At 42.1% G+C, this 26,344-nt stretch overlaps 1 protein-coding gene across 2 annotated transcripts in view; it reads left to right on the top strand.

The window, feature by feature from the left end:
• Positions 1-26,344, top strand: part of KCNJ6 (potassium inwardly rectifying channel subfamily J member 6) — a 162,098-nt gene that overhangs the window by 115,770 nt on the left and 19,984 nt on the right. For both annotated transcript variants that reach the window (XM_056329865.1, XM_056329864.1), the window contains one exon: positions 3,522-4,442. In XM_056329865.1, coding sequence (XP_056185840.1) covers positions 3,545-4,442 — 898 coding nt within the window. In that variant the 5' untranslated portion in view covers positions 3,522-3,544. The remainder of the gene's footprint in view (positions 1-3,521; positions 4,443-26,344) is intronic.

Here is a 26,344-nt window from a genome sequence, read left to right as displayed (position 1 = left end):
GACTTCAGTTAAATGCAGTCAATGGGTTTCGTTGTCCAAAGCTTCCTTTCTTACGTATCCAGATGGGAGTCAGCTCTGGTGTAACCTCTCAAAGTGAAGAAAAATCTTCCCATGTTGGAAGGGGCAGGTCTCTGAAGTCCACTTACAGTGACAGTGACAGCCCACCATCGTATGCTGGTGAACACAGTGGCTTCTTGCTCCTGCTACAGAACTTATGGCCACTTGAGAAAATGTGGCCCTTCAACCTCTCTTTGTGGGTCAGCTCATGTACTAGGAAAGGCAGGAAAAGCTGGTTATGATGCACAAGGGCTTAATCAACAGAAAGCATTTTGAAAGCATCAGTAAAATTTGTTGTATGAATAAAAGGTGCTTCATGGCTAGCAAGTACTTCCGTAGGAAATAAACGCTGTATGCAAAGCAGGCTAGAGGGGTACAGCATATGACTGGTAGGCATCCCTCGATGGGGTTGTCCCTTCAGACTTCTCCTAATGCCAGTAATAAAAATCAGCGCCTGTGTCCCCTCCCAGTCCTGCTATGGTTTTTTACTCACTCTGCCATTTCTGGTAAGAGATGCTCAGGCAGGGATGTCTAGGACATGGTTGCCTTTAATAGCAAGGTCAGAAGTAAGGTATATTCTCAAAGGCAACAGGGGACACCTGCACCCTGTCTCTGTGTTCATGCCAGGCCCTAACTGGGAGGGGAAAGCAAAATATTCAGAATGCCTTAAAGATACACATTAAACCAGCATTACTACTCTAACATACAGACCACTAAAGCCTCAAAAGCCAGAGCCTTCACAGGCTATTCAAAAGTATTTGAGGGGTCTATTACTGCAGTGATGTGATAGCTCCTGTGGACTGAAATTTCCTTAGGCACAATGGAGAGTTAAGCATGAAGTGTGAAGCCTTAACTTCAAATTTTCTGGCTTTGGCTTAAGTCTGCCTCACGAGGTTCCTGCAATGCCTTTTTATTGTGTTTATTTTGTCATACATTATACAGCATTAGCAGTAATGCAAACAGGCACACTGTCACTAACCAGGGTAAGTTCCTTCAGAACTGACTGCCTTGTGACATGACTTCCAGTGTTGCTGTTACCATCAGCCTGAATAATGCTCTTTAGACACAGCAGCAAACTGAAAAGGTGACACAGGATGGAGCTCACAGTCTTAAACACAGAGTTGCTATCAGGTCTCCATCCTACTGTTGGCCTTTGAGCTTTTCTTTTAACACAGAAAAGGCTGTGGGGCTGAACAGAGGCTTAGCTGGCAGTACAGAAGACCAGAAGGACAGACCACCAGCCTACAAACCTTTTTTTTTTTTTCCCCTTAGGTATTTCAGTGACCCCTAAAACTTAATAAGGGTCTGTGATCTTTCTCCACAGGGACAAGTCTGCGCATCTTGAAAAAGCTACAGATGCTGTGAGACTCCACAGACGATCTGCTATGTAGCACATGTTTCTAAGAGTGAGAGACTAAAGTGCTCTTCGAGCCATACTGATCCACCAAGAGCAGCCCCTTGTGCAACCCTCTCTCTGGACAAAAGCCCAGGCATCCCTGGTAGCTCCTGCACACAAAAGGGTTTGGCTGTACCATCCAGGGCAGTGCCAGGTGGAGACACCCAAGCCCATGGGATGCCAGAGACAGGACAGCTGCATCAAGCAGGAGATTTGATGGGTTTATGCCCCCATTTCCCAGCCAGGCAAGAGGTACTCAGAGGCAACCAGAGCTCAGGGAAATGAAGTGCTGTCCAACCCAAGCTGCTTGCTCCCAGCTCTCTGCTTGAGCACGACTGGGCAGTCCACACCTGGGTCTGCACAGTGGTTGCCACAGCATGTTAGTGTAAACATGTCCCCCTGTACTTGGCACTGGTGAGGCTGCACCTCTTACTGTGTTTGGTTTGGGGCCCCCCACTTCAAGAGGGATGTTGAGGATCTGGAGTGTGGAATCTCCTGACAGCGAGTTGTAGCGAGGTGTGTGTTGGTCACTTTCCCCAAGTAACGAGCAACAGGACAAGAGGAAATAGCTTCAAGTTCCACCAGGGGAGATTTAGATTGGATATTAGGAAAAAATTCTTCACTAAAAGGGTGGTCAAGCATTGGAACAGGCTGCCCAGGGAGATGGCGGAGTCACCATCCCGGGAGGTGTTTCAGAAACATATAGATGCAGTGTTTAGAGACCTGGTTTAGTGATGGACTTGGCAGTCCTGGGCTGATGATTGGACTCAACGATCTTAAAGATCTTTTCCAACCTAAATGATTCTATGGTTCTACTGTTCTATGAAACCATGGCCATTGCAGGGCACAATGACAACATGCAGGTCAGCGCCCTGACTGTTAAAGAAGAGCATCTCCATAAACCAACGGTACAACATTACATCAGTGCTACTATATTCAGAGCCAAATGCCTAGGCAGAGCCAGCAGAAGCCTTTTCCCTTCACAGTCTGGCAGCAGAATGATAACGGTTTGCCAGAAGGGAGAAAATTAGGAGTTAAAGAGCTGAAATTCCTGCAGAAACAAGCCCCAGAGTGCAGTAGGGTTTCCAGTAAAAGACAACACTTACCCCAGACCTCACTGTGTCTGCAGCTTCATGCAATACACATTTGATTAAACCACCCTCCTCCTCAGTAAACTCTTTTTTCTTGCTTATAAACATAATGAAGCTATTTATGTCAAAAGGCTGAGAAACTAAAATATTTTTTTATAAAAAAAAGAGGCAGTTACTCTCATTTCTGGGTTTTAAATTCTTGTAAGACACTAATGGAGTAATGCTGTTTAGGCCCATACTGTTACAGAAAAGGGTACACTTGAATTAAAGGCCACAGGCATATTGAATTAAAATGAAATCATGTGCTGAAGTACTGTATATTTTACATTACTGGGAGAAGGACACAATTCCCTGTCTCATTACGAGTGAGACATTGATTTTCTACGGAAATGTGCCTGAATTGCTCTTGGTATACATTACACTGTAGCCCACCTTTCCTTCAACAAGGGTAGGACTGGTTCTTTCTACAAACTGATGGTTTTTTTTAAACTCCTTATGCTTACTTAATACTTTCTCCATAGCAATTCAATTGATGGGAAAAAATGTTCAACAATCGCTCATTTTCTCTGCTCACCTTGTTGACTAAAACCCCCAAGTGAACCCATTTCTTCATTTATATCCGCTATCTCCCAGAAGATCTTTATTGGTGCATAAGAAATCTCATTTATTAAACTGTAAAGGAGGGTAGGGGGAAGAAAGATATGCAGAATTTAAATATGGGTACAGATAGGATGACCTGATAGATAGGAAACAAGAGTTTTCCTTCATATTATTTCTCTTTAACAATAAAGTGAGCATGCTTGGCATCATTTGACATTTGTGTTGTTCTATAAGAGGTGATCAAAGAACTAGAATGATAATTTTATTGATTAGTATCAATTTCATGCCAATAATACAGGAAGAAGGTGTGTGTTGACTTAGAGAAATAATAAGAAAAATAATGCCTGCCTTTTTCTTGTTTTTTTTTTTCATGGCAGCTAACGTACTGGAAGAAGACTCAATGGAGCAGGACATAGAGAGCCCTGTCACTATTCATCAGCCAAAGTTGCCCAAACAAGCTAGAGAGGATCTGCCAAAAAATATAAACAAAGAATGTGCCAAGAGAAAAATCCAGAGGTATGTTAGGAAAGATGGGAAATGCAACGTCCACCATGGGAATGTCAGAGAGACTTACCGTTACTTGACTGACATCTTCACTACCTTAGTCGATCTCAAGTGGAGGTTCAACCTGTTGATTTTTGTCATGGTTTACACTGTGACCTGGCTCTTCTTTGGAATGATATGGTGGCTAATTGCCTACATGCGAGGAGATATGGATCACATAGGGGACAGCACGTGGACCCCATGCGTCAGCAACCTCAATGGGTTTGTCTCAGCCTTTTTATTCTCAATTGAGACAGAAACCACCATTGGGTATGGTTACCGGGTCATCACGGACAAGTGTCCTGAGGGAATTATTCTGCTTTTAGTGCAGTCTGTTTTAGGTTCTATCGTCAACGCTTTCATGGTTGGCTGCATGTTTGTGAAAATATCCCAACCCAAGAAGAGGGCAGAAACCTTGGTTTTCTCTACAAACGCAGTTATTTCCATGCGGGATGGAAAGCTGTGTCTGATGTTCCGAGTAGGAGACCTTAGGAATTCACACATTGTAGAGGCATCAATACGAGCCAAGTTGATCAAATCCAAACAGACAAAGGAGGGGGAATTTATACCACTCAACCAGACAGATATCAACGTAGGTTATTACACAGGGGATGATCGTCTCTTTTTGGTTTCACCACTGATCATCAGCCATGAAATTAACCAGCAGAGTCCTTTCTGGGAGATTTCCAAAGCCCAGTTGCCCAAAGAGGAGCTAGAAATTGTTGTAATCCTAGAAGGAATGGTGGAGGCAACAGGTAACATTTCTTATACTTTGTATAAGGTAAATGCTTTAATTTTAGAAAGGAAAATCAGTGGTTTTGCTTCACTTTAAAGGAATCACTTCAATAGTCATTACATTTGAAAAAAGCATCAGTTGTCTGGTTAGCTTCAAAATTAAAAGCATGCCCAGTTTAATTGTCTGTTCCATCTTGCCTAATGGATTTAGTGTTGTTTGTGCTCTGTTTGGAAAATGGGATAGTATTTCTCATTTTCTAAATTTTTCACAGCATGTCACCCAGTTATTTGTCATTCTATTGCAGGAGCAACTCAACCACTAGGACCTTGTGGGATAAAATGATTTAGAAAGCAAAATTCAATACAAAACTCTGTGTATGATTAACATGGAAGCACCATAGTTCCTGCTGCTTCCTATCACCCATGGGTAACTGCATAATAACTGCCTGCCATGTGAAATTCCTAGCCTGTCTGGATCCAGTAGGAAGTGATAATATGTTCAGGTTTCTCTTTTTGCTTGCTTGTTTGCTTGGTTTTGTTTTAACTTGTAACATGGGGCTTGTTCCACTTTAGTTCACAAAAAATCTGTCTGATTTTGTATTTCACTGAGGCCCCCTACACAGTGCAGAAGTGTACAGAACACTTAAAGCTGGTATATATAAACAAAGCATGTTATGTCACCAGACTCTTGTTGAGAGGCTATTTGGTCATTACCTACAATTATATATCAGAACATCAGATATCACCTGACGTGGAGAAAATAGTGCTTGGAATTCACAGCAAATGAACTAGTAATGTTCTTCTTTGCATTAAAGTCAGAATAGGAGGAGGAAACTTTCTCTAAAACTGCTGTATTTCTTGCAATCAGAGTGCTGGTACGCTTGTTTTAGGAGGTGGAGGTATTTTTTCCCTCTTAATGAAAGCATCTGACTCTCTGAAGTCAGTAAACAGAATCAATACAAGGAAATGGTGATTAGAAAATGAAGAAAAGATGTGCTTAGGGAGAGGGAAGCACTGAGTATAGAAATAGAACCAGATTTGCCTTTTTTCCCCACTACTGTAGCAAAAGCTAGGAAAGTTTGAGGATGTAGATTAAACATCTCTGACAGAGGTACAACCTTTCTAACCGTGACTCATGTTTTGCAACTGGAGCCAGGAAATAAAGAGCAGTCTCTTACTAGAACATGTGTGTGCCTTTCACACATCTATTATGTGGTGTCAGAAGAAAACTGCATTTGTCACCATATAATAAACGTGTGAGACAAAAATGGAGGAAAAAAAAAAAGTTGAAAGGAACTTGGCAGAGAATTTGAAGTGGTAAATGCAAGGCTTCCAGATTTTCCAGGAAGTAGGTGGTACTAAAGAGAAATCAAAGTTAAATGTTTACAGCTTCTGATAGGTGCAGTAGGAACAGAGGTTTCAAACATCTGCATCACCTTCGGCTGATACGATGAGGAAAATGCTGTTTGTTAGCTAAAACCATTTTGAAATCTCTGAAATGCAGCGAAATGAACTTGACATCCCAAAGAGCAGTGGATATTTTCAGGTTTACTGAACACCAAGTTTTCCGTGAAGATGATTGGCAAGTAGTAGAAGTATAAAAACTAGTCTCTCCGAAAATGCCTGTAATATCAAAAGAGAGTATACTTCTGCAGTGCATCAAATGTAGCCTTGTCTCAAGCCTCATCACTCTTCCTTGGTTAATTCTCCCTCTCTTACCTCATCTTTACCCCTGCACACTAGCACGGGTGTCTGGGCTCTCTTTTGCTGCTCGGATACTGACCGCATCTTCCACTCAGCCATTATCAGCCTTCAGTGGACGAGCCTACCTCTCAAACTGCTCGGGCTAGCAAAGTTTAAGTTAAAATGCTAGAAGACTCCATATTAACAAAGAAACTGGATGCAGTGATTTGAAAACCCACTGAAGCCATCCAAGTTTCGGGTGTTACCCTGGCACTGGATAGGTAGCCGCATTTACCATTTTAAGCTGCTCCATTTTGTTCTGTTTGGGTTGGCTCTCTAGCTGCATGAGATATGAGGGGAGGGTATCAATAATGCCACTTAACTATGGCATCAGGAAGATTAATGTCATAATTATCAGCACAATTTCCAGAACATGTTTGTGCAGAAGTAGCCAGTGATTCTGTCCTTTGCCCACACACATAGGGTTATTTTTGTCAAAGGTGCAACCAGGCCAACTTTCTACCAAAATTAGACATTTTCCCTCTTTTATTCTACAAATATTTTCCAGTTACATCCTGGCAAACACTGAAAGCAAATTTAGGCCATTGTTTATTCACATGTCCTTCTTGCACGCGATGTGGAGTGAGAGCAGCAAAAGTTGCTAACAGCAGCAGCCTCCAACCCTGGAGAGCAAGCAATACGCTACCCATCATACCTGCCAACACTGGTCAAAGTCATGGGATACAAAAACATTAAAGCTGAACCTAAGAAACTGTGACCTCAGTTACAGCAAGTGTCATTCAGTATCATTGCTCATGGGTCAAAACCAGGCTGAGATCGTTAGTTTATGTTATTCATCAGAAAAGCCACTCCCAAGGCTGACAAGTTAAAACAATCCTTTCTCTGTTTTCAGAGCTTCCCCACTCACTCTGACAACACTTACGCCTTTAATGAGAAGTAACACAGTGTGAAAATGTGAAGTATAAACATTTGCTATTATTTTTATTAAAGGTTGATACTATACTGTTTAAAGTTTTACTGAGCAGGTGATATCATTTTATACATATATAATACTTTCAACCTCAAGGGCTCCAAAAGCACATCTACCTGTAGTATGAAACATAATTGTTTATGTAGTGTCATGTGAACTCTACATTGCATGCTAGGACAGGAAATGAAAACTAATGCATTTTATTAAATGAATTTGAAATAATTAACCAAACCGAAATTCAGCAGAAAGATCAAACCAAGGACCCCCTAATTCCCCCTGGAAGCATCACCATAACTTTCTGAAATGCAAAAAGAAGTAGCTATGACTTTACCAAGGCAGATATCAAAATATTAACTTGGGAAGTATCACTACACCTTGACTATTCACATTCATTCTACCATGAAGATTACTTTGAGGGCAGAATCTTCAATAAGGCACTTTAAACAGGACATGAAGTCAATCTGACTTCTTCATACAGCATCAGCAAAAACTCAAAATGAGGCTGTTTTTAAAAATGTTTATGGATCCTTCCTTCCAACATGCATCTTTCTTTATTTATGTACAATGACATTCAAAAGTATCCCTTTCGGTTCAAAGGATAACACTTCTGCAAATATTTATTCCTGTGGTTTTCCTGATACTGATGCACATCTCTCAGGTGTCCAAAAAACCCGATCATGGTGTGAAATATGTCAGGCTGCCATGAAGCACCAACAAACCTTCAGGAAAAGGGGGCGAAAGTCCAACCAAGCCTCACCATATCTGAAGGACGTATCTGTTATTTCCAGCCCCCATTTTGCAGCCCCCATTGCATTTTTCACCATGCTAACAGCAGGTAGAAGTGCCAATGCAATGCAAGGATCATTTATAACTCTGCAAAAACTAAAGTAACAGTCACCTTTAATAGGGAAGCCTTTTCTGAGGCATTTATGCTGCTTTTAGTGGCATTGACAGAATAGCCCCATACCAGCAAAGGGTCTGGTCCCACACTAACGCAGTACTAAACAGCAGGATTTTGGCATCCCTCCGTTCCTCATGGGAGAGCTGTAACATTAAATGCAAATGAACTAACTGGAAAGAACATGACTAACATGCTGATCTCATTTCAGCAGTATTTGATATTTGCCATTCAAAATAGTTGGTTTATATTAAAGTGCCACCACTGTTTTCATGTTATTTTCTGGATACCACTTAAGAGATTTGTTAGAGACCAATTAAGAGATTTGATAGAGTATGCACATTTATAGTAATGGAATTTGAGAAATTATTTTTTTTTCCTTGGACCAAAAAAAAACTTGGGCTCAAAGATCCTAAATTCTGTCTCCCCTAAACAGCAGGCACAAAAGCCTGGATTTAAAGAAGTTTAATTTAAAAAAAAAATATACTATTAAGAGTTTTTAATGATAATTTAGTAGCCTCTTCCTAAAAATAGGATTGAAATTTTAAAGCCTTTTTCACCTGGTGAAATCTATTTTTAAGGAAGATCTTATCAGCAGCAGCAAACTAGTAATTTTAAAAAATTAAACAAGACTTCCAATTGTATAATTCTGATATAGGAAATAAACTGAGACCAAGAAAAGGAAAGTATTTTAAGTTGGGGAGTATGAAGTGGGAAAGTGACGTATGTTATGATAGCTGAAGAAACTGAACAAGAAAGAAAGAAACTGAGAAACTCAAAGAGAAGGATTTACAAAAAAAAGGAGAAAGAAGAAGAGAAGTACCCTGAACAGCCCATAGCCTTGTTGGTAATGTGGCTCCTGAATCATACGCAGACTGGTTCAAATCACTCACCTAAACATGCATTAATTTACAGACAACAGCATTTTCTAACATGGGAGAGGAATATGAGGTATTTCATCCCACTTAAGCCAGCAATACCCTCAATCTTGGTGAAGTTGTATCAGGCCTGTAGGGTGCACTAGATGACACTGGCAATTCCTTCTGCCTAAAAATAAAAATATGAAAACTGAAACCGTATCAAGGAAGAGAAAATGATCTACATGTTTATAACTGTCAAAAAAATAAGCAACAAAGCTAGACAGATAACTTTAGGTTAGTGTGGATAATTTTACAGATAAACTCATAATAGTATGCATTTCCAATTCTGACACATGGACAGCTTGAGAGCAGTATTTGCTGAATGGTTTATAGATACGTAAACAAACACACTTGCCAGCTGTGGAAAATGTGTGTGGAAAGCAATAAAACATTCACAGAGAAGGTTATTTATATAGTAAATTATGCTATCGACTAGACAAACATTTTATAAAGCCTCTCCCACTCTTCACTACACCCCTTTTGACTGCCTGATTTATTGTCTTTTTTATTTCTCCTGGATGAATTTCCATATTTACCCCTTATCCTTGCCCAATCCTAACAAATACCTCCCTTTGATATGTATGTTAGCAGTTCCAACCTTTCAAAACATCTCAGCAGACTTTGTTCTCTCTCCAAATAAGCATTGCTTGGGTTACAGTTTTTCACTAGAATTTTTTACTGCTCTTCAAAGAAGAGATGTTTATGCTTTCAAATTGCTTCTTAAGGGGATGTAGATGAAAGAAAGAAAAGAACCAGGATTTCTCACACTCAAGTGTTTCTGTAAGGCAACTGGTGAAAGTAAGTTTGGTTGTTGTGCTCCAGGATGCGACCAACGTATATTGACTGAAATGCAATTTAAACAGGATTGAGAATAAATGGCTTCTGCTGTAAGCTGGATCATCATCATTCCAGGAATGGTCAGGATACAATGGCTTTAGTTTTCCTTTCTTTCTGTTTTAAGAGTTTTAACATCTCTTGATGCTAGGTATTAGACTTAGACATCCAGGTTCACCTTCTCATATATCCCCATTTCCCTAGTGCTTGCCAGCAATCCCTTTCACTTACATTCCTTGCTCACATTCTCATTCTGTCAATCCTAACAAGACATTTCATGGTTATTAATTCTAACACAGAAAATTAGGGATGTTAACATGAGTGACTGCAGTCGTGAGCTGGAGTTCTGAATGCCAGCAGAGAAAGGCACTTCTATTTCATCGTAATGTTACTTTCAGGAAGCTTTCTTTACAGGTGGAAAAGATGAGTCTATTTGGTGAAGAAGGCTGTAGGTTTAAATGACACAATTACAGTTTTACAATAGTCAAAACAATATACAAAAAGGCAAGAAGTCAGGAAGCAAAGTTCATGAGAAAAGAGATACGCTGATTATGAGTATTACAACCAAAATTTTGGTGAAAGCATCTATAACACTTTCAGCGAAGGCAGGGAAAAGGTTTTACACATTTTGTTTAACAGCTTTATTCTCTGAATAGTGCTGTACTATACAAACATGTTACCAAGTGTTTGCTAATAACCTGTTGTCCATCTTTAATACCTTTCTCACTAATTAATTGGTTCAGCCCTCCACAACTGCCGCTGCTCCCTCACCTCTAAACATTCAGATATGATACTCAGATTCAAACAGGTATTTGTATGTTAAAAGGCAAGATCCCTTAAAAACAGGTTTGAGCCCCTCTGCATTAAAAAACACTTTCATATAGCTAATTAGATATTATTACATAATTCTGTTCTGAAAAATCAGACCTGCAGAAGAGCTTCATTTTGCTTATCATGTCCTTGCAAACCATATCAAGTCTTTCTGGGCACAGAGAAAGGGCAGTCTGCAGTTCTTTGCACACTCTTGCAGACCTCCACTGTCAGTACTGCTCCTTTTCTAGCACAGTGGAAAGCAGAGAGAGATGTCCAAACTTTTGTCTTTGCTCACCAGTCCTTTTTACTCATGAGCCTACACGCAACATCCCTTGCAGGGCTTGGGATTTCCACAGCCAAAGCAATGTCAGGATGACAAAGCTGTGCTGTAACATTGGCCCTGCAGCCACCCTCCTCCTTGACCAGCCCAGACCTCACTGGCCACCACAGGCAGACTGTCCCTAAAACCCTGCGGTGCCAGACACTCACCAAACACCACTGCCTCCAGCATAACTTCAAGCAACTGCATTTTCCAGCAGCTTTAGCACAGAAGCAAGGCATCAGCAAAGGTGATACTGTGGAGTTCTTGTGTCTCCAGACCCAGCTCAGACACCAAGGAATGACAGTGTGTTACTGGAGGAACAAGAAAGTAGAGGCTGAGCTGCACTGAGCAGGGCTTGTGTCCTCTGTGCCCACACAGTCTCCATCACAAAGATCTCCATTTTGCAAAACTAAAGGGGTAATTCTTTGCAAAGGGCACAGGAGCGTTATGCAGGTCAAAGGATTCCCTAGGCAGAATTAGCTCACTGAACATTCTTCACCTGCTTTCAAAGTGGAGGCATAATTTCTGAGCCCTCCTGAGAAGTGCTTCAGGACAATGAAGTGCCTTTTACATTTCTGTGCACTTTTCAAGACAACGGGTATTAACCTGAGCATGCTCAGTTTGCCCACTTGCTCTTGGAGCAGTGTAAATAAAGGGTCAGCGATGAAACAGCTGATTTGGAAAAGGAAAAATATAGCTGTCATTTCTAATTTTAGACTTGCTTTTGGTCATCCGAGGACGAAGACTGCTGAGCACCTGTGATGAAATCCCGGGTGCACACTGATTTGAATCAGGGCAGTGTCTTACTCCTGGAACTTTTGCTGAAATGAACTGATTCTTTCATGTTGATTACCTTGTTCACTCATGTTTGATCTCCAGATATGAAGCATACTTAACTAGCCTGCAGTTCAAAACCACAGGAAATATTTTTGGCAAACTGTTCTTGCTCATATTTCTAGATCTTTTCACTTCTCCCCTTGCTGCTTATTTAATTCCAGCTGTATAATATTGTTTCCTCCTGTTCTGTTTACTGACTTGTAATGAAAGCTAAACATGTTACGTTACACTCCTTGATAATAGTAAGGCCTCTCTAAAGTTACAGATGTTTACATCAGTTTCTAATGAATTTAAGCAGATAGATTATTTACCTTCAGAAGAAAGTTTTCCCAAAATTGAATAGAACAGTTACTGTAAAGTCAAAAGTGACCTAAAAGATTGAAAAATGAGCAAGCAAAACTGTTAAGTAAACCAGAAATTCAAAATCAACATTTGATAGGTTAAAAAGCACAAGGCTATGGACAGCAGCTAAGGCCACCAGCTGCATAAACTACATGAAAAAACTAGGGAAGATGTATGAATATACGGGTTTTACGCTAGAAAGCTGCTACCAGCACTAAAATCTCCCATTATGGCATAGTTTCTGGGTTTCCTGAGGCCACTACAAAAAAGTCTTCAAGGGGTTCCAGTAAAAACAAATCACCAGGAATTGCAATGGTCTCGGTGGTCTCAATCACAGCATTTCAAGTAAAACCAAACACAAGTTCAGACTCCCTGATGTGTGCTCTGCCTGATTTTCACCTCCCCGACACTACAAAGCAGGTGAGCTCTAGTTTATCCATGTAGCCAAAGGGGGTTCAGTTTGCCACTCCCTTGTGTGACTGAAGAGGAGCAAACTAACACCACGCTGGTGAGTCTGAGCTGGAGTCCAAGCAGCAGCATAGGCACCCATCAATCCCAGCACACACACATGGGCTGCTTATACTGAGCAGCCACGTGTTTCTCCTCACTCCCACGTGCAACTCGGAGCAGCATTAGTCTGTACTGCACACCTGGAGGGAGGCTGGCCTGCTTTTTTGGCTGAGGACGACAATCCAGAGTTTCAGCCTGAGCAAATAGCCATATCCCATTGTGGTATGCTCTCAGCTTACAATAGTAGTCAGATTAATTAAACAAGTAATTTAACCTTAGGTGCTAATGCCCCAGTAAGTGATGCTGAACAGCTATGGTTTATTATTACAAAGTTGATTTTGATATAAAAAACATTTCCTCATGTGACAACATTTATAACTGTCAAGCAATGCACATCTCATTTTTTTGGTTGCACGTCACTCTGAACCTGTTACATTGGCAGATCAGAGAGAAAGAGAGAAGATCTTCCTGGAGCGATGAGGCAGCCACTGTGACAACCAATGTGGAAGGCACACCAAGCTCATGTGATCAGCCTTGTGTTCTTGCTCGCTCACTCTCCCTCCTTCATTCCCACCACTCCCAAGAGAATTAGAGAAAATAGTCACAACGCTCTCCAAGATTTCTGTTCTTCCTGGGTTTGATGATTTTAATTTGTTGGGATTACTGTGGAATGCAACAAAGCTTTAGTTTTAAAAATAGGATTTTAATAAATATAGGATTGTTGAATTTGAGATATTTCATTCTTACAATTTAGCCAATAAAGAAACTTCATTTAAAGAAACATTCAAAACATGAAAACAAAGCAAAAATGAAAGACATCACCAAAAACCAATTTCCAGTAGTTATGAGAAAACCTGTTTAAGTTTTTGGAGGAATGACAAAATTTGTTTAGAAAACTAATTCAGAGGGAATATTTGGATCAGCTCCACTAACTTCTCAGAAATAAATGGTGGGAAGGGCATCACATGCTCGAGTATTTTCTGCCCTTCAAAGGACGCCAAGCTGTAGGTTCCCAGTCTCATCCCAGCACTTTAATTTTACAAAGTTATGAACTGTACGAACGGCTTCCCCAGACAGGCCTGATCAGGACTTGATCTCACACCATGAGCACTGGAGGAGGGCAATGACATACAGTTAGGTCGGCATGAATGGAGGCCACTGTCATAGGAAGGGAAGCAGTCAGGGTAGCCAAGATATCTGCTTTAGGAGAGTTCATGGCACTGGCCAAGGCTAACAGGGTAACCAGCCTCCCAGGGATTTGTCATCAAATTCATAACTGTTACTAAATGGAGTTGGAAGAGGCCAGAATGTTCCTGATGTCACCAAAGTGACAGTGAGAATAAAAGAAGAAAAAGACAAGATGGGGAAGGAAGCTGGCAAGCACCACTGCCTACCTCTGCCCTTAGGTACAGGCTTCCTGAGAAGATGAATTGGCTCAGGTTCACAAGTACGATGAACACAGCTACCCACACTAAACTCATTAGAGTAAAATGAGTAAAAGTCTCTGCAAACACAGTTCTAAGCAATTCATTAAACTACCCCTCTTAGCACAAGCTATTCAGCAAGAGAATGATACACACAAAAATAAGTCCTTTTGGTGAATGAGGCCAACTGTGCTAGTAAAAGTATACCCATCAGCTTGTGGAAAGCAACTCATCCTCCCTATTTACTACTTGTGAGGCCACCTCCTGTGTGCTGTGTCCAGTTTAAGGCTCCCCAGTACAAGACAGACATGTACTTAGTGGACCAAGTCCAGCAGGACCACCAAGATGATCAGCAGCTGGAGCACAGGACACAAGGAGAGCTGGAGGGAGCTGGGACTATTCAGCGTGGAGAAGCGACAGTGCAGGGGGATCTTACTGCTGTCTGAACGTACCAATGGGAGATTACAGAGAAGATGGAGGTAGGCACATCTCAGAGGGGCAGGGTGACAAGACAAGAGGCAACATGTACAAGTCACAATGCAGGTAATTCTGATTAGACACTAGGAAAAACTTTTGGTTTTTTACCATAATGCTGGTAAGACTCTGAAACAGGGGCTCAGTGAGATAGGGGAATCACCATTCCTGGAGATACCCATAACTTGACTGCGTAAGCCCTGAATAACTCAAACCATTTGGCTGTGCTTTGTGCAGTGGGTAGGGCCAGATGACTCCATAGATCCCTTCAAGCCTAAATCAGTCTGTGATTACAAAACTCAAAGCCAGCTCCTAGTATTTTATAGCTGTAAAGAACTGAATGGCTTTGAAAAATGAATAGCCCAGCTAACAGCTTGCATTGTTCTCCCATGTCACCATTTAAGAAATTATGGTTTATGTACTTGAAAGCTGTTCTGTGGCCACCATTGAACCACTGAAGACGATAGTGTCTCAGAAAGGGGAAGCAGAACTGGGTAAGGAGCATGAGTTCATTACTGTAGGTGGGCAGGCAGCCTGTGCAACCAAGCTTTGCTCCAGGAGGTCTGATGGAAGAGGAAATCTTAAAATTGTAAGGCTGCACTCTGTCAGACAACTAGACTTTGAAGAGTGATCTGAAGATTGCAGTAACCCAAGCATTCCCTACTTGTCCTGGATTTGTCCCAATCCCCTGGCCACAGTCACCCTCTTTTGCATCTTTCTGCCCCTCTAGACAGTGAGGGAGGTTGAGATGGGCATCCAGCATTGCTGTGATGGCCTCTCCCTTATGAGGAAAGGCTGAGAGAGATGGGACTGGAGAAGACTGAGAGAGGATCTTATCAATGTCTACAAATATCTTAAGGGAACGGGGCCAGGCTCTTTTCAGTGGTGCCCAGCAACAGGACAAGGGACGACAGCCACAAACTGCAACACAAGAAGTTCCATCTGAATATGAGGAAAAACTTCTCTACTCTGAGGGTGATGGAGCACTGGAACAGGCTGCCCGGAGAGGTTGTGGAGTCTCCCTCTCTGGAGACATTCAAAGCCCACCTGGACGTGATCCTGTGCAACCTGCTGTAGGTGAACCTGCTTTAGCAGGGGGTTGGACTAGATGATCTCCAGAGGTCCCTTCCAGCCCTGGCCATTCTGTGATCCTGTGAATGCCTGCTTCTCTCTCAATTGGATAAGCTTTGTGTGATTCAAGCTGCCAACACAAAATCCAGCTACAAGCAGTTGCTCAACTATCATTGTCATTATTGTTATCATCATCATCATCATCACCACCACCACAACCGGTAGCCTTGTATCTAGCAACAGAATCAAGATGTTTAAGATTTGTCTTTGAGGGGACCCCGAAGGTACATCAGGGTTGACAACTTTTATTCCACATTTCTCACTGATGCAGCCTAATGTGAACTGAAGAGACAGGGGCTTACCACTAAAGAAGAAAAATCAATCTGACTATGGCAGAGCTGCCAGGCACCACTATAACAAAAAAGATTTATGAATCATCCAGTCCAATTAAATTGTGCTGGCACTTTTTGTAACCAGCCATTAAGTTCGCTTTTTTTCACCTTTGCATAAGAAGTATTAATTTATTACACTTAGATCTCCAAGATGGGAAAATCCCCTTCCCTTTTCATAATTTTCAAATTCTTTTTCCATTAGTCTTTTTTTTACAGTGAGAAGACAACAAATGAGCTACTTTTTCTGATAATTCTAGCTGCCAATAGAGCCATGACAGGCGCTATGAAAAAGTGTAGGAGAGTCCGAAGCCAAAGGTTTTGAGTCAGTCAAGGATTCTTCTCTGGCCAAAAATCTGCGTCAATGGCAGTAGCCACATCTCCACAGCTATGAAGGCGAGGAGGTTTAGCTTTGCAGCTGAGGAAAATGCCCTCCTCCTGCCACAAGTCAAGGGCAGACTCTCTTGGGAAGACAGAGGCCAGCAGCTGCCTTCACAACACAATTGCCCCACAGTTTGCCAGCACCTGACTAACCAAGTTTGGTGCTTTACAAGTGATTGATCTGGTCTCGTGTTGTGCACCCTTATTACAGCAACTCAAGCCTTTCCAGAGCATTTTTTCAGAGTATTTTAGAAACAGAGGCTGTAAGTATCATCACAGTTGTGTGTCAAGACTACAGCAAAGCAGTCACTTGCAGCACTTCCACCACGATCTGCAGTGTGGGGCCCGGCAGGAAGAGGAGCCAACACCAAGAGAGTGGGGTTGACACTAGTTCAAGGAAGGCATCACATCAACTAGTGCAGAATGAACACAAGCCCACCCTTCACAACTGGCCTCCTCCAATTTCCTGAATTCCCCTGAAGAACAACTGGTCTGTTCTTTCCAATTTTACGATTAATTGCTTTTATTTTCTTTCTGTAGCAAAGAATGAGGCAAAGATCTAAGTCCTTTCAAAAGACAAATCTTTCAAAATAGATCCAGTAGTCATTTTTCAACTTACAGATGAATTAGAAACAGTTGAATTAAAATTGCCTGTCTGTGCTCCAGAACAGCTTATTCTATAACTGTGCTCAAACTCCTCTTTAAGACTCTCCCCTCAGGGCTTGAACACAACTACAACAGGGTTTTAAAACCCTGTTAAATTAATCAAGATCCAGGGTTTAAGACACAAAACATGAATCTTAACCTTGCTACACCTGCCTTCTTTTACCCTCCAAAGGAATATAAAATACTGTTCATGTATTCAAAAGCCAATGGTGATAGAAATCCCTTCCAGAAACACCCCTTACCAATGTGTATTGGATGTTTAATATGCTGTTTTGAGCCTGATCCGAAGCTCTACCATACCTGTGGAGTAGGTCTGTCTCTGCTGGCCTTTGAATTAGGACCCTAAAGGAATAAACTGAGCTGTGCAATGCCTGTCAGTTCCCTAATGGCCTCAGAAAAGAAGCAATTAAGACTCTAATTAAAAGGCAAATGGAAGATTAGAAGCAGATAAATGTTTATAATCTAGATAAAGTACCCATACTGGAAATTTCATCTATTAAAAGGAGACTTCACAACAATTGAGGAGACTCCATACCTATGGGAGGCATGGTGGTATCAGGCAGGGTATCTTTCCCTCAGGTATGCTGTATTGCTGCAGTCCTGCAGTTCTGTTCTCTGCAGCCACTACTGTTCCTTCTGTGTATGGATGGAACAAGATGTTCCACAAAGACAGCCCCAACAAATCTTGAATATTTTATCATACAAACTGTTCTCAGCAAATACAAACACTGCTGTGTACAAAAATGCTCAGTCCGTGAAAATACACCTTACTCTATGTCCCTTTCTTATGTACTCAGTTCACTGCCTCCTACCATGCTTTCCATCTGTCGTATGTGGTGTAGTGCATAATCTGTTACAAAGAAAGGAACCAAGAGCCAAAATTTCACCAGGTATAGCAGATCCATTACAAATATGTGCTAACGATATCATTTAAAAGATAACAGCACTAGAGCACAGCGCTAGAGACTCTTGTAAACACATACAGATCTCAAAGTTGATCCTTTTTATGGCAGCCAAGACAGAGATCAAATCTCTCTCAAAACTCTTTTCATTACATTGTGTAAATATCACATCAAGCAGACCAGAAGAACACTGAGAACAATAAAATTTAAATACCTCCAGCAGTTCCCTTGGAAAAAATTTTCAGATTAAGCCCTTCTTCATTCAGAAGCAAGGGGTTTTCTTGAGCATGAAACCCTGTTTATAATATAAGATCTGGACGTCACTGTTCTAGCATTGCCATGCTCACCTCTTCCTCATTGTTTCATATTCTAACTTCTTTTTAGGATGACCCAATGGGCAGACCATCTTAAGATTTCAAAGTAGTTTTCTGAAGAGCCCAGCAGCCCAGCCTGTGATGCTGAAAAGACAGCAGCCAAGTTTTACTGATATCTACACAGCAACCAAAATAAAATGCACAGAAAGCAATAAATAATCATAGCAATTTCTATCTAGCAACTCATGCAGCCTCTTCCATCTGAGGACTGCAGAACAGTCAGGGCATGACAGATTAGTGCTGTGTCTCCCATTCCCATGTTCTTCAACCAGTTTTGATTTCCAGCTTTATGTGATGTTCCACTGACATAGAAACACATGTGGAGGGAACACAAAATGACCACATTCATCTTTTGGGGGTCAAAACAGTGATGTTAATCCCCAGTGATTCAATATCAGCAGCCAGGGTAGAGGTGAAAAATTATAGGCTGATTTGCACTGAGCTAAAAGGGGATTTTTGTGGCTGAGAAGACTGGTATAAGGAATTGCAACAAAGCAAAGGGATGGAAATGTGAAAGAGATTGTTCACCACTTTGGTGCCAAAATGCCTGGCTCACAGGACAGCTGTTTTCTTGCCGCACTGTGGTCACACAAAGGCTGATGGCTTGGGACCTGAGGGGAGGTTGTCTGGGGAGCTAAGCAGAAACCTTAACAGGACAATAGAGGCTCAAATTGTCATCCTCACCAAGGCAAGCTTTCTAGTCTGGTTTGCCTCTCAGCAGTCTATTCGACAGATACTGAGCGGTGATGCTACCCGGCTTTTATCAATACCTGCTTTGTCAGGCAGCCAGGTACATCTCTCCCTCCTCACAGCCCAGACCCTTGGCAGCACACTGCATCTGCCCCCACGCACCTGGGAGGACACCAAAAAAATGTGCAATGTCCTGCAGGGATACAGGAGGTATCAAACCTGTGGGACTCCATGGAGGTCCAGGCAGTCCTGAGGCAGCTGGCATCTGCCCTTGAGTAGCACCCTCCAGCCACATTTCCCCAAAAAAGCCAGCACAGAGCTATCACTGGCCACTGGGAGAGCAGTACCCTTCAGCCAGGCACCTTCCAGGTAAAAACAGCACAATACAGTACAGAATGCCTTATCTCCACTATTCCAGCAATGCAGGACTTGAGAGGATAAGGAAAAATCAATTTAAAAGCAATTTGATCTTTAGTTTGGGAATGGACATAACTTACTTAAATGAACAAAATACATAACATACCCGTAGGTTGTTTAGACAAAAGGAGAAGAAAATCGCACTCAGTAGGAACAGGTGTACTGCCAGGAGATTAACACTCAATGTACAATTGGTGCTATGAAAGCAAAAAATGCAGGTTGTCTCATAAAACCATACTGGCATTTATAATATGTGTTATAATGTCTTTATCATGAGACCCTGTAGCATCACACTATAACTGAATGATGAAGTCATGCTAATATAAAAAGGATATTCCCAGCAGGAATAATATACAGCAGCTGGATTTTCCATATATATCATGTAATTACAGTAAGCCCAATCTAGAAAATCTTGTAAAAGTAATATTTGTCCTGGGGTAGTACCCTTCTGTTCTCCAGACTGTAAAATCTTGGACTTTCATTATTGTGAGTGCTGGTGCTAAATGGACCCTGAAAACAGTTGTAATCTGCCAAGGAAGAAATGTAATTTTCTCAAAGCATTTTTAACCACAGAATGTTAAAAAAACACTGAGTTTATAAGATTGCAATAAATCCCAGGGAAAGTGTTTGTCCAGAGGCCACTCAAATAAATATGGTCACTCAAATGCCAGGCAAAATAACAAATATGTAGCAGGGTCCTCTTACTCATTTTGTGGATCTGGGGTTTACATACTCGACGAAGTATGGGCTAGACAAAAGGATTGATACAAATCAAACTGTACTTGCTAACACAGAACAACTTGCAAGCTCAGAGGCTGAGCTATACAGCAGTCAGCTGTCATTCTGGTTATAGTTCAGGGTCATTTAGCTCCTCCACTGTAAGCTCAGAGGCCAGTAACTGTTCCAAGCAAAAAAGTAGCTGCTTTCTACAACGTGACATAAAGTATTTAAAGCACAGATTCTGGTTTAGCTTATTTTTCTACCAGTTTAAAAGTTTTACTAGTTTGTCAAGGAGAAGAAAAAGAACTTTGCCTGTGGAGAGGTTTTGTTTACCGCACAAAACCATTTTGGTAGTGAAACATAGCCTTTTGAAAGGTGTTGCTGTGGGCTGCTGCCCAGAAGGCACTTGTTTATATTAAAATGCTGAGACCCTAAGGTGAAGCAGTTGCCACTGTGTATGAGAACACCCCGAGTTTACTGAAATCAACAGAAAGACTCTTCTTGCTTTGAGTCAAGTCTAACCGCACCATCACCAGGGCTTATTTCATTTGCATAATCACTACACTGAGATTTTATTGCATCCAGATCATGAGATATTACACTAAATCTATCTCAGATGTTGTATTTATTAGGTTTTCAGTGCACGTTTTCTACTTCTTCTCCTCTTTCTCATGTAAAAGTAATTAAACGCAAGACCATTTGATTAGGGAAAACAAGGTACCGTATAGCAGTACTTCAAGCTTAGATATGAGTACTTCACAGTCTAAATTTGAACTCCTAAATTGTGCATGGTGCTCTTTGCTCCCAAATTGCCCCAAATCCCAAGATGTGGGCAGAAAAAAATGCTCAGATCTGAGTCTTTTAGCCCCATTTGGCTTTGGATTGGTCCCACAGAGTGAAACCAGGCCCTGTGAAGAAGCTGTGCTTCAAAAACCAGACATCTTCAGAGGGCAGCAAAGAGAGGAGCAGAGAGCCTGAAGCTTCAGAGGTGAAAACTGGTTCAGAACAAGAACAGACCTTCCAGCATCAGTCGGTGCCCAGCTGCTGCAGCTCACACGCAGCACCATGCTCACCAGCGATGCTGCCTCTGCCCTCCAGCTGCTCTCACTGCATGCGGCTGCCTGCACTGGCATCAGCTTTGCATATGCCTTAAGACAAAGTAAAAATTTAGGGGCTATTCGCACACATCAACACAACAGCCTCTCTAAAGCTGCTGGGCTGCAGCCTCAGAGGCCAGTTTGAGACCCGCACATGACTCAAAGCCCAAGAAACCTTGAAGGGGCAAGTTATACATGCTGGAGCAGCACTGTCGTCCCCCCCCAAGAAAAGGAACAACATCTCACAGACTTGAGCTAGGACTCAGGTCAGGCCAACAAGAATGAAACAGACCTTATGACGTGATCAGAAAATAGATACCCCAGGCTGCTGCATTACAGACAGACAGGCAGACACTGGCATGACCTGGATGAGAGAGCAATTCCCTATCATCTCACCCTCTGCCTCCTTGTTTCCACATCTGAAAAAGTGAGCACAAAGTTCCCCTACACTTCAACCATACAAGTCAGTAACAGCTTAGACTTATTTGTAGGCGATTTGCATGGATGTGAACAATTATAGAGAAGGCACGTCAACAGAAAAATCAAGCCCTGCATCTAATGTTGGCAATGGACATAATAATAACAAACCTACTTCCCTGGAAGAGAACATTAAACCTGTTCAAAATACAGTGTTTTTTTCCAAATGATAGTATTTCTTCCCTCCTACATCATATCTACCTTAATCATCTGACTCCCACATAACTGGCTCGACTTCAATGACAGTCTCCTCTACTTCTTTAAAAGTCATATTATTTCCACTGCCATCAAAAAGGCATGATTTTCAAGTGAAGTTATTAAGTTTCCAATACAAGGAACAGTGCGTGGGTGTACTGAAGTAGACTCTCAGGAATGAAAAAGAGATTTCCTCCCTTTTACCTGAGGATTGGGTCTTCCTTCTCTCTGGGGCCAGGAGACATTATTTATTCTGATGTTTTGGCTGTCTCCAAAGAAGTGAAGCCCGTGTCCCACAGCGAGCCCAGTGATCTAACCCTGGCTCCATCAGAAAGAAACCGGAGACCTTTCCTCTGTGTGCCTTTTATGGTGCTGGATGAACAGAAAAACACTCAGTTGTTCTAACTAACTTGCCTATGTCCAAAGCCTTCTAGCCAAAACATTAATGACAACGGGCAACGTATGAACCAAGCTTTCCCCTGGAGGCTCCACTAAGGTCATCCCACCTACTTATCTGCAAACCAGAGTCCAAGTGAACCCCTCACCTGTTGGAACTTAGAGCAATTAGGTCTGATCCACATGCTTGATTCCCACCCAGCTGCTAAGCTCCTCATAGGGGACACAGAAGAAAAATTTTGTAATATATTCTGAGGAAGCACAAGTAAAAAAAATCTCTTCAATTCTGACCTACAGCGTTTCACCTCAAGCTTTGTATCTGTGCTGACAGCATCATGGACTTTAATCAACTTTACTGAGTTTCAACTTGTATTATACCAGCCCCCATGTGTAAGTACAGACTTTGTCAAATGACAGTCGTTTATTAATTTTGTGACTCTGATCTGAACTAAGAGCTGAGAAATTAATCTCAAAACAATTCTGTGTTTTGTGAGAGTTTCGGCTTCTTTTCCACACAGATCTCTCAGCAGCTGTCAAGTCACTGCAGGTCTTTATTTGCTGAATCCTACCTCCCTGAAGTTTCACTTCATTAGCTGTCCTTTCACAAGGTCCTTCAGCTCTGTTCAGTCCCTCTGAATTCAGCAGGATGAGTAGATGGAGGGATGTTCCAGCTGCTATAGTAGGAAAGGTTTATGAAAACTGTACTATGCAGCACCTACACTATTAATGAATTAAATCCTCCATGTTCATTCTTAAAACACTGCCATTATTTTGAAACCTGTCATGGCCCCTCCAGTTACAGCCTTCATTCAGCTCAAGATTATACCTGATGGTGTGTCAGTTTGACACACAGGCATCTGTCATTCTTTGACAAAGATAGAAAGAGAAAAGAATAGACAAAAGGAAAAAGCAAAGAAAGTTTTCTTATCTTCCCCATTGCCCTCCCCTGGGACAGATCTGCCACACAGAGGCCAGATGTACATTCATTTCAGATTTACCTGAGTTGATCACCTCAAAACGCTGAATTGTACAACCAGTAGCAGGAGTGTTACCAATACCAGGATCAGAATGGCTCAGGACAGAGAAAACACATGCACATCCTTCCTGGACATGTGAAACTTGCTCTGCTCTTGTAGCTCACATTGATATGCACAGTCCAAAATTTCTCTAGCTATTGTCATTCATATTCTAGGCTGCGTTCTGGTGCTGACAACCTACAGGTACATCCTGAGAGTTATGCCTCTCCATGTTGCCATAAAACACTGGGATTTAGGGCTAATGTTTTCTGGGATCAAAATGTCTTTCCCAAGTTCTCTGTGACACACTGTGAAGCTGTACTAACCTACAAGGCAGAAGAGGCATGTCTGCTCCTATGCCAACCGCTTCTCTACAGCTTCAGATTTCCATCACACAGCATTTTTGCTCAGCCTGGATGCTATCATGGCAGTCCTTCAGGAAAGTGCAGCTTGAGAGTGGGTTAGCAGCAGTCTTTGGGTTAGCCTAGGGATTTTATACTCTCTAGAGTATCAAAACCTAATGCAAAACAAAGAATCAGCCCTCAACCCCACCGCTTAGGTAGTCATGACCCCTGAGGGCTTGTCCCACTGAGACATCCACTCCACTCATGGGTGGCCCAGCTGATAGACCTTCTGCTTCCTCACACTTGGCACAATAGGAACAGAAAATAAGAATTCAGACCCGCCCTTTCATCTTGTCCCCAGCAGCTCATGTACCCTGGGGAAAAAGAACAGATGCTCTCGACCACTTGGGTTGCTATTTTGTCCTTCAGATTTCTCAGTCCTGTATCCTTTCCTGCCAGCCCTTCCTGGCTGCCCCAAGAAAGACGGCTGCTTTTGTAAGCGATGCTTTTCCCAGGAAGAAGTGTTCCCTATTGGTCTTATTACTGCCTCCACAGGAAGCTCCTTTTTGTCCCATTCTCAGACAGATCCCTGTTGCTGCAGTGTCTAAAGACTTTATGCTGCACAACTGAAATGTATCAGAAGTGGTCCATAGCCTCCCTGCATCAGGACAAGTGTGTGTCAGATGTGATGGCTCATTCTTTTTTATCTTTAATCCATGCTATTCTCTTTGTATTAAAAAGACAAGGTCAAAAATGCCTGTCTGGCACTTCCAATGAAAACTACTGAGTTTTAGTTGTCATTGGAGTTTATTTCGCTGTCTCTTGCCTCTGTAAAACAGAAAAGTTCCATTTTGACCATCCGTACCCAAGATGGAAATGGTCCAGAGTTATTCTGGTCTCAGGTAATGACCACCTTGAAAATAAGCACAGGTTTAAAAATAAGCGGGGGTTTTGCTATAGAGATGAAATGGCAGGTAAGATCTGTCTCTGGAAGTGTTTCAGAATTCAGCATGGATTGGACCTGTGCTCTTATGCCCTGCTACACTGTGTTACGTTGTCCAGGTAGGAGAAGAACTGTATAGACCCAAAGTCAGTCTATTTACCTAGAATGGAGAAGAACCATCAGCTGTGCTTAAGACCTGTCCATCTCTTTAGCTTTGGACTAATTCCAATATGTTTGTTCCTCCAACTGAAGAACAGTAACAATAACCTTAAGTTCTTGTGTGGAAAACATCCAGTCTGAACTGGAGGAACAGGGACCCTGTCTAGACTCTCGAATGATGACAGAATTAAGCTGCAGAGAGTTTTGACTATTGCTGTATGATGACACCAAGTTGTAACGGTGAGTGGGTCTCAGGGATGTCTCCATCCAGTCAGTCCCTCCTTCAGTGTCTCTCCCTGGCTTGGAGTCAGACTGACCTAAAACAGCAGATTAAAACTGTCCAGCTGGATTTGTTACTGCTCCCTGCCAGCCTCCTCTTCTAACAAATGTTGTCACAGTTGATACTGTTTTAATGTCGCATTGCTGCAGCACCCTGTGGTTTTTCAGGGTACCTACAAAAACCTTCCAACCCCCCTGGTTCAGATCATGTAAGCATGGAGTTACTAAGTAGGTGCATTGCAGGATTTGAGTAGATGGTACAACCCACAGCACTAGCCTTTAGTTTAGACTCCCCTTTGCCTGCACAGCAGACATGTCGGTGCCCCGCTGGGTCAGCATCCCCCTCAGATCCCAGAGCAGCTGCCGCCTAGCTCAGCACAGCGTGCACTGACCACAGCCACGTGCCAGTAGGTGTAACACATGTAAAACAAGGGAATGGGCTGTTTAGTTAGCACAGCTGAGGAAACAAGTTGCAAAGACTCTTTTATCCCTCACTGTTTTTTACATCTTCTTCCAAGTATGTGGCCAACAGTAGCAGGGACCCACATCTCCTGGTTGGGTGGAGGTGTGGTGGCAATGCAAAAACCACTTGGAGTCTCAATGCTCTTCCAGTCTTGGGAATATTTGCTTTATCAGTTGCTCATAAAATTATTTTTGCTGTCAGCCTATGACTCTAAAGCAGTAGTCACTCAGAATCGAGATACACGGTTACACCTCTCAACCCACTTCTTTCCCAGAAGTCTTTGCTCCAGACATATCAGGGCTCATGGAAGATCCCTTCTAGCTGACCTGTATTGTCCGGCAGTTCCCTGGGACAGAGGAAAACCTCCAGCAACAGAAGGAGACTACTTTAGTGCTCTTCCACACCACTGAAGCAGTACAATGCAGCATTAACACAATGGAGGATCTAGTCCATTAACTTTTAAAATTAGTTTATCAAGGGAGATAGCAGTTCTTGTGGGAAAACAAAACATTTAAAGCTTCTTGCAAATCCAAACTGTCCTCCTCTAAAGCATCACACCTCATCAGTTGTACTAGTGGCTTTCTTTCTTAAATATGACAGTGTAAAAAGGCTGCAAAGTGAATTTTATTCTGCAGCTGCCATCTCACTCTCCATCTTTCTCCTATTAGCAACAGAGCTGCAAGCTACAGTGTTATTCAGTACTTCTGCAGTGTCAGGGCTCTCATTGTGCTCCTTCTTTTGATATATTTGTTCACAGCAACTTAGTTCAAGGTACAGCAATAACCCAAACAACAGCAGGCCAGCCTGATCTGGCTTGGACATGGCACTGTATGTAGTTGAAAGCTGTTGCATGGTCCCCTCCTTACCTTGGGCTGATTTCCTTTGAACGAGTTCT

This window comes from Falco biarmicus, chromosome 2 (genome assembly GCF_023638135.1).
Source record: "Falco biarmicus isolate bFalBia1 chromosome 2, bFalBia1.pri, whole genome shotgun sequence".
Lineage (NCBI taxonomy): Eukaryota > Metazoa > Chordata > Aves > Falconiformes > Falconidae > Falco > Falco biarmicus.
Note: the sequence above shows the minus strand (reverse complement) of the source record. Positions and strands in the feature narration are given on the sequence as shown.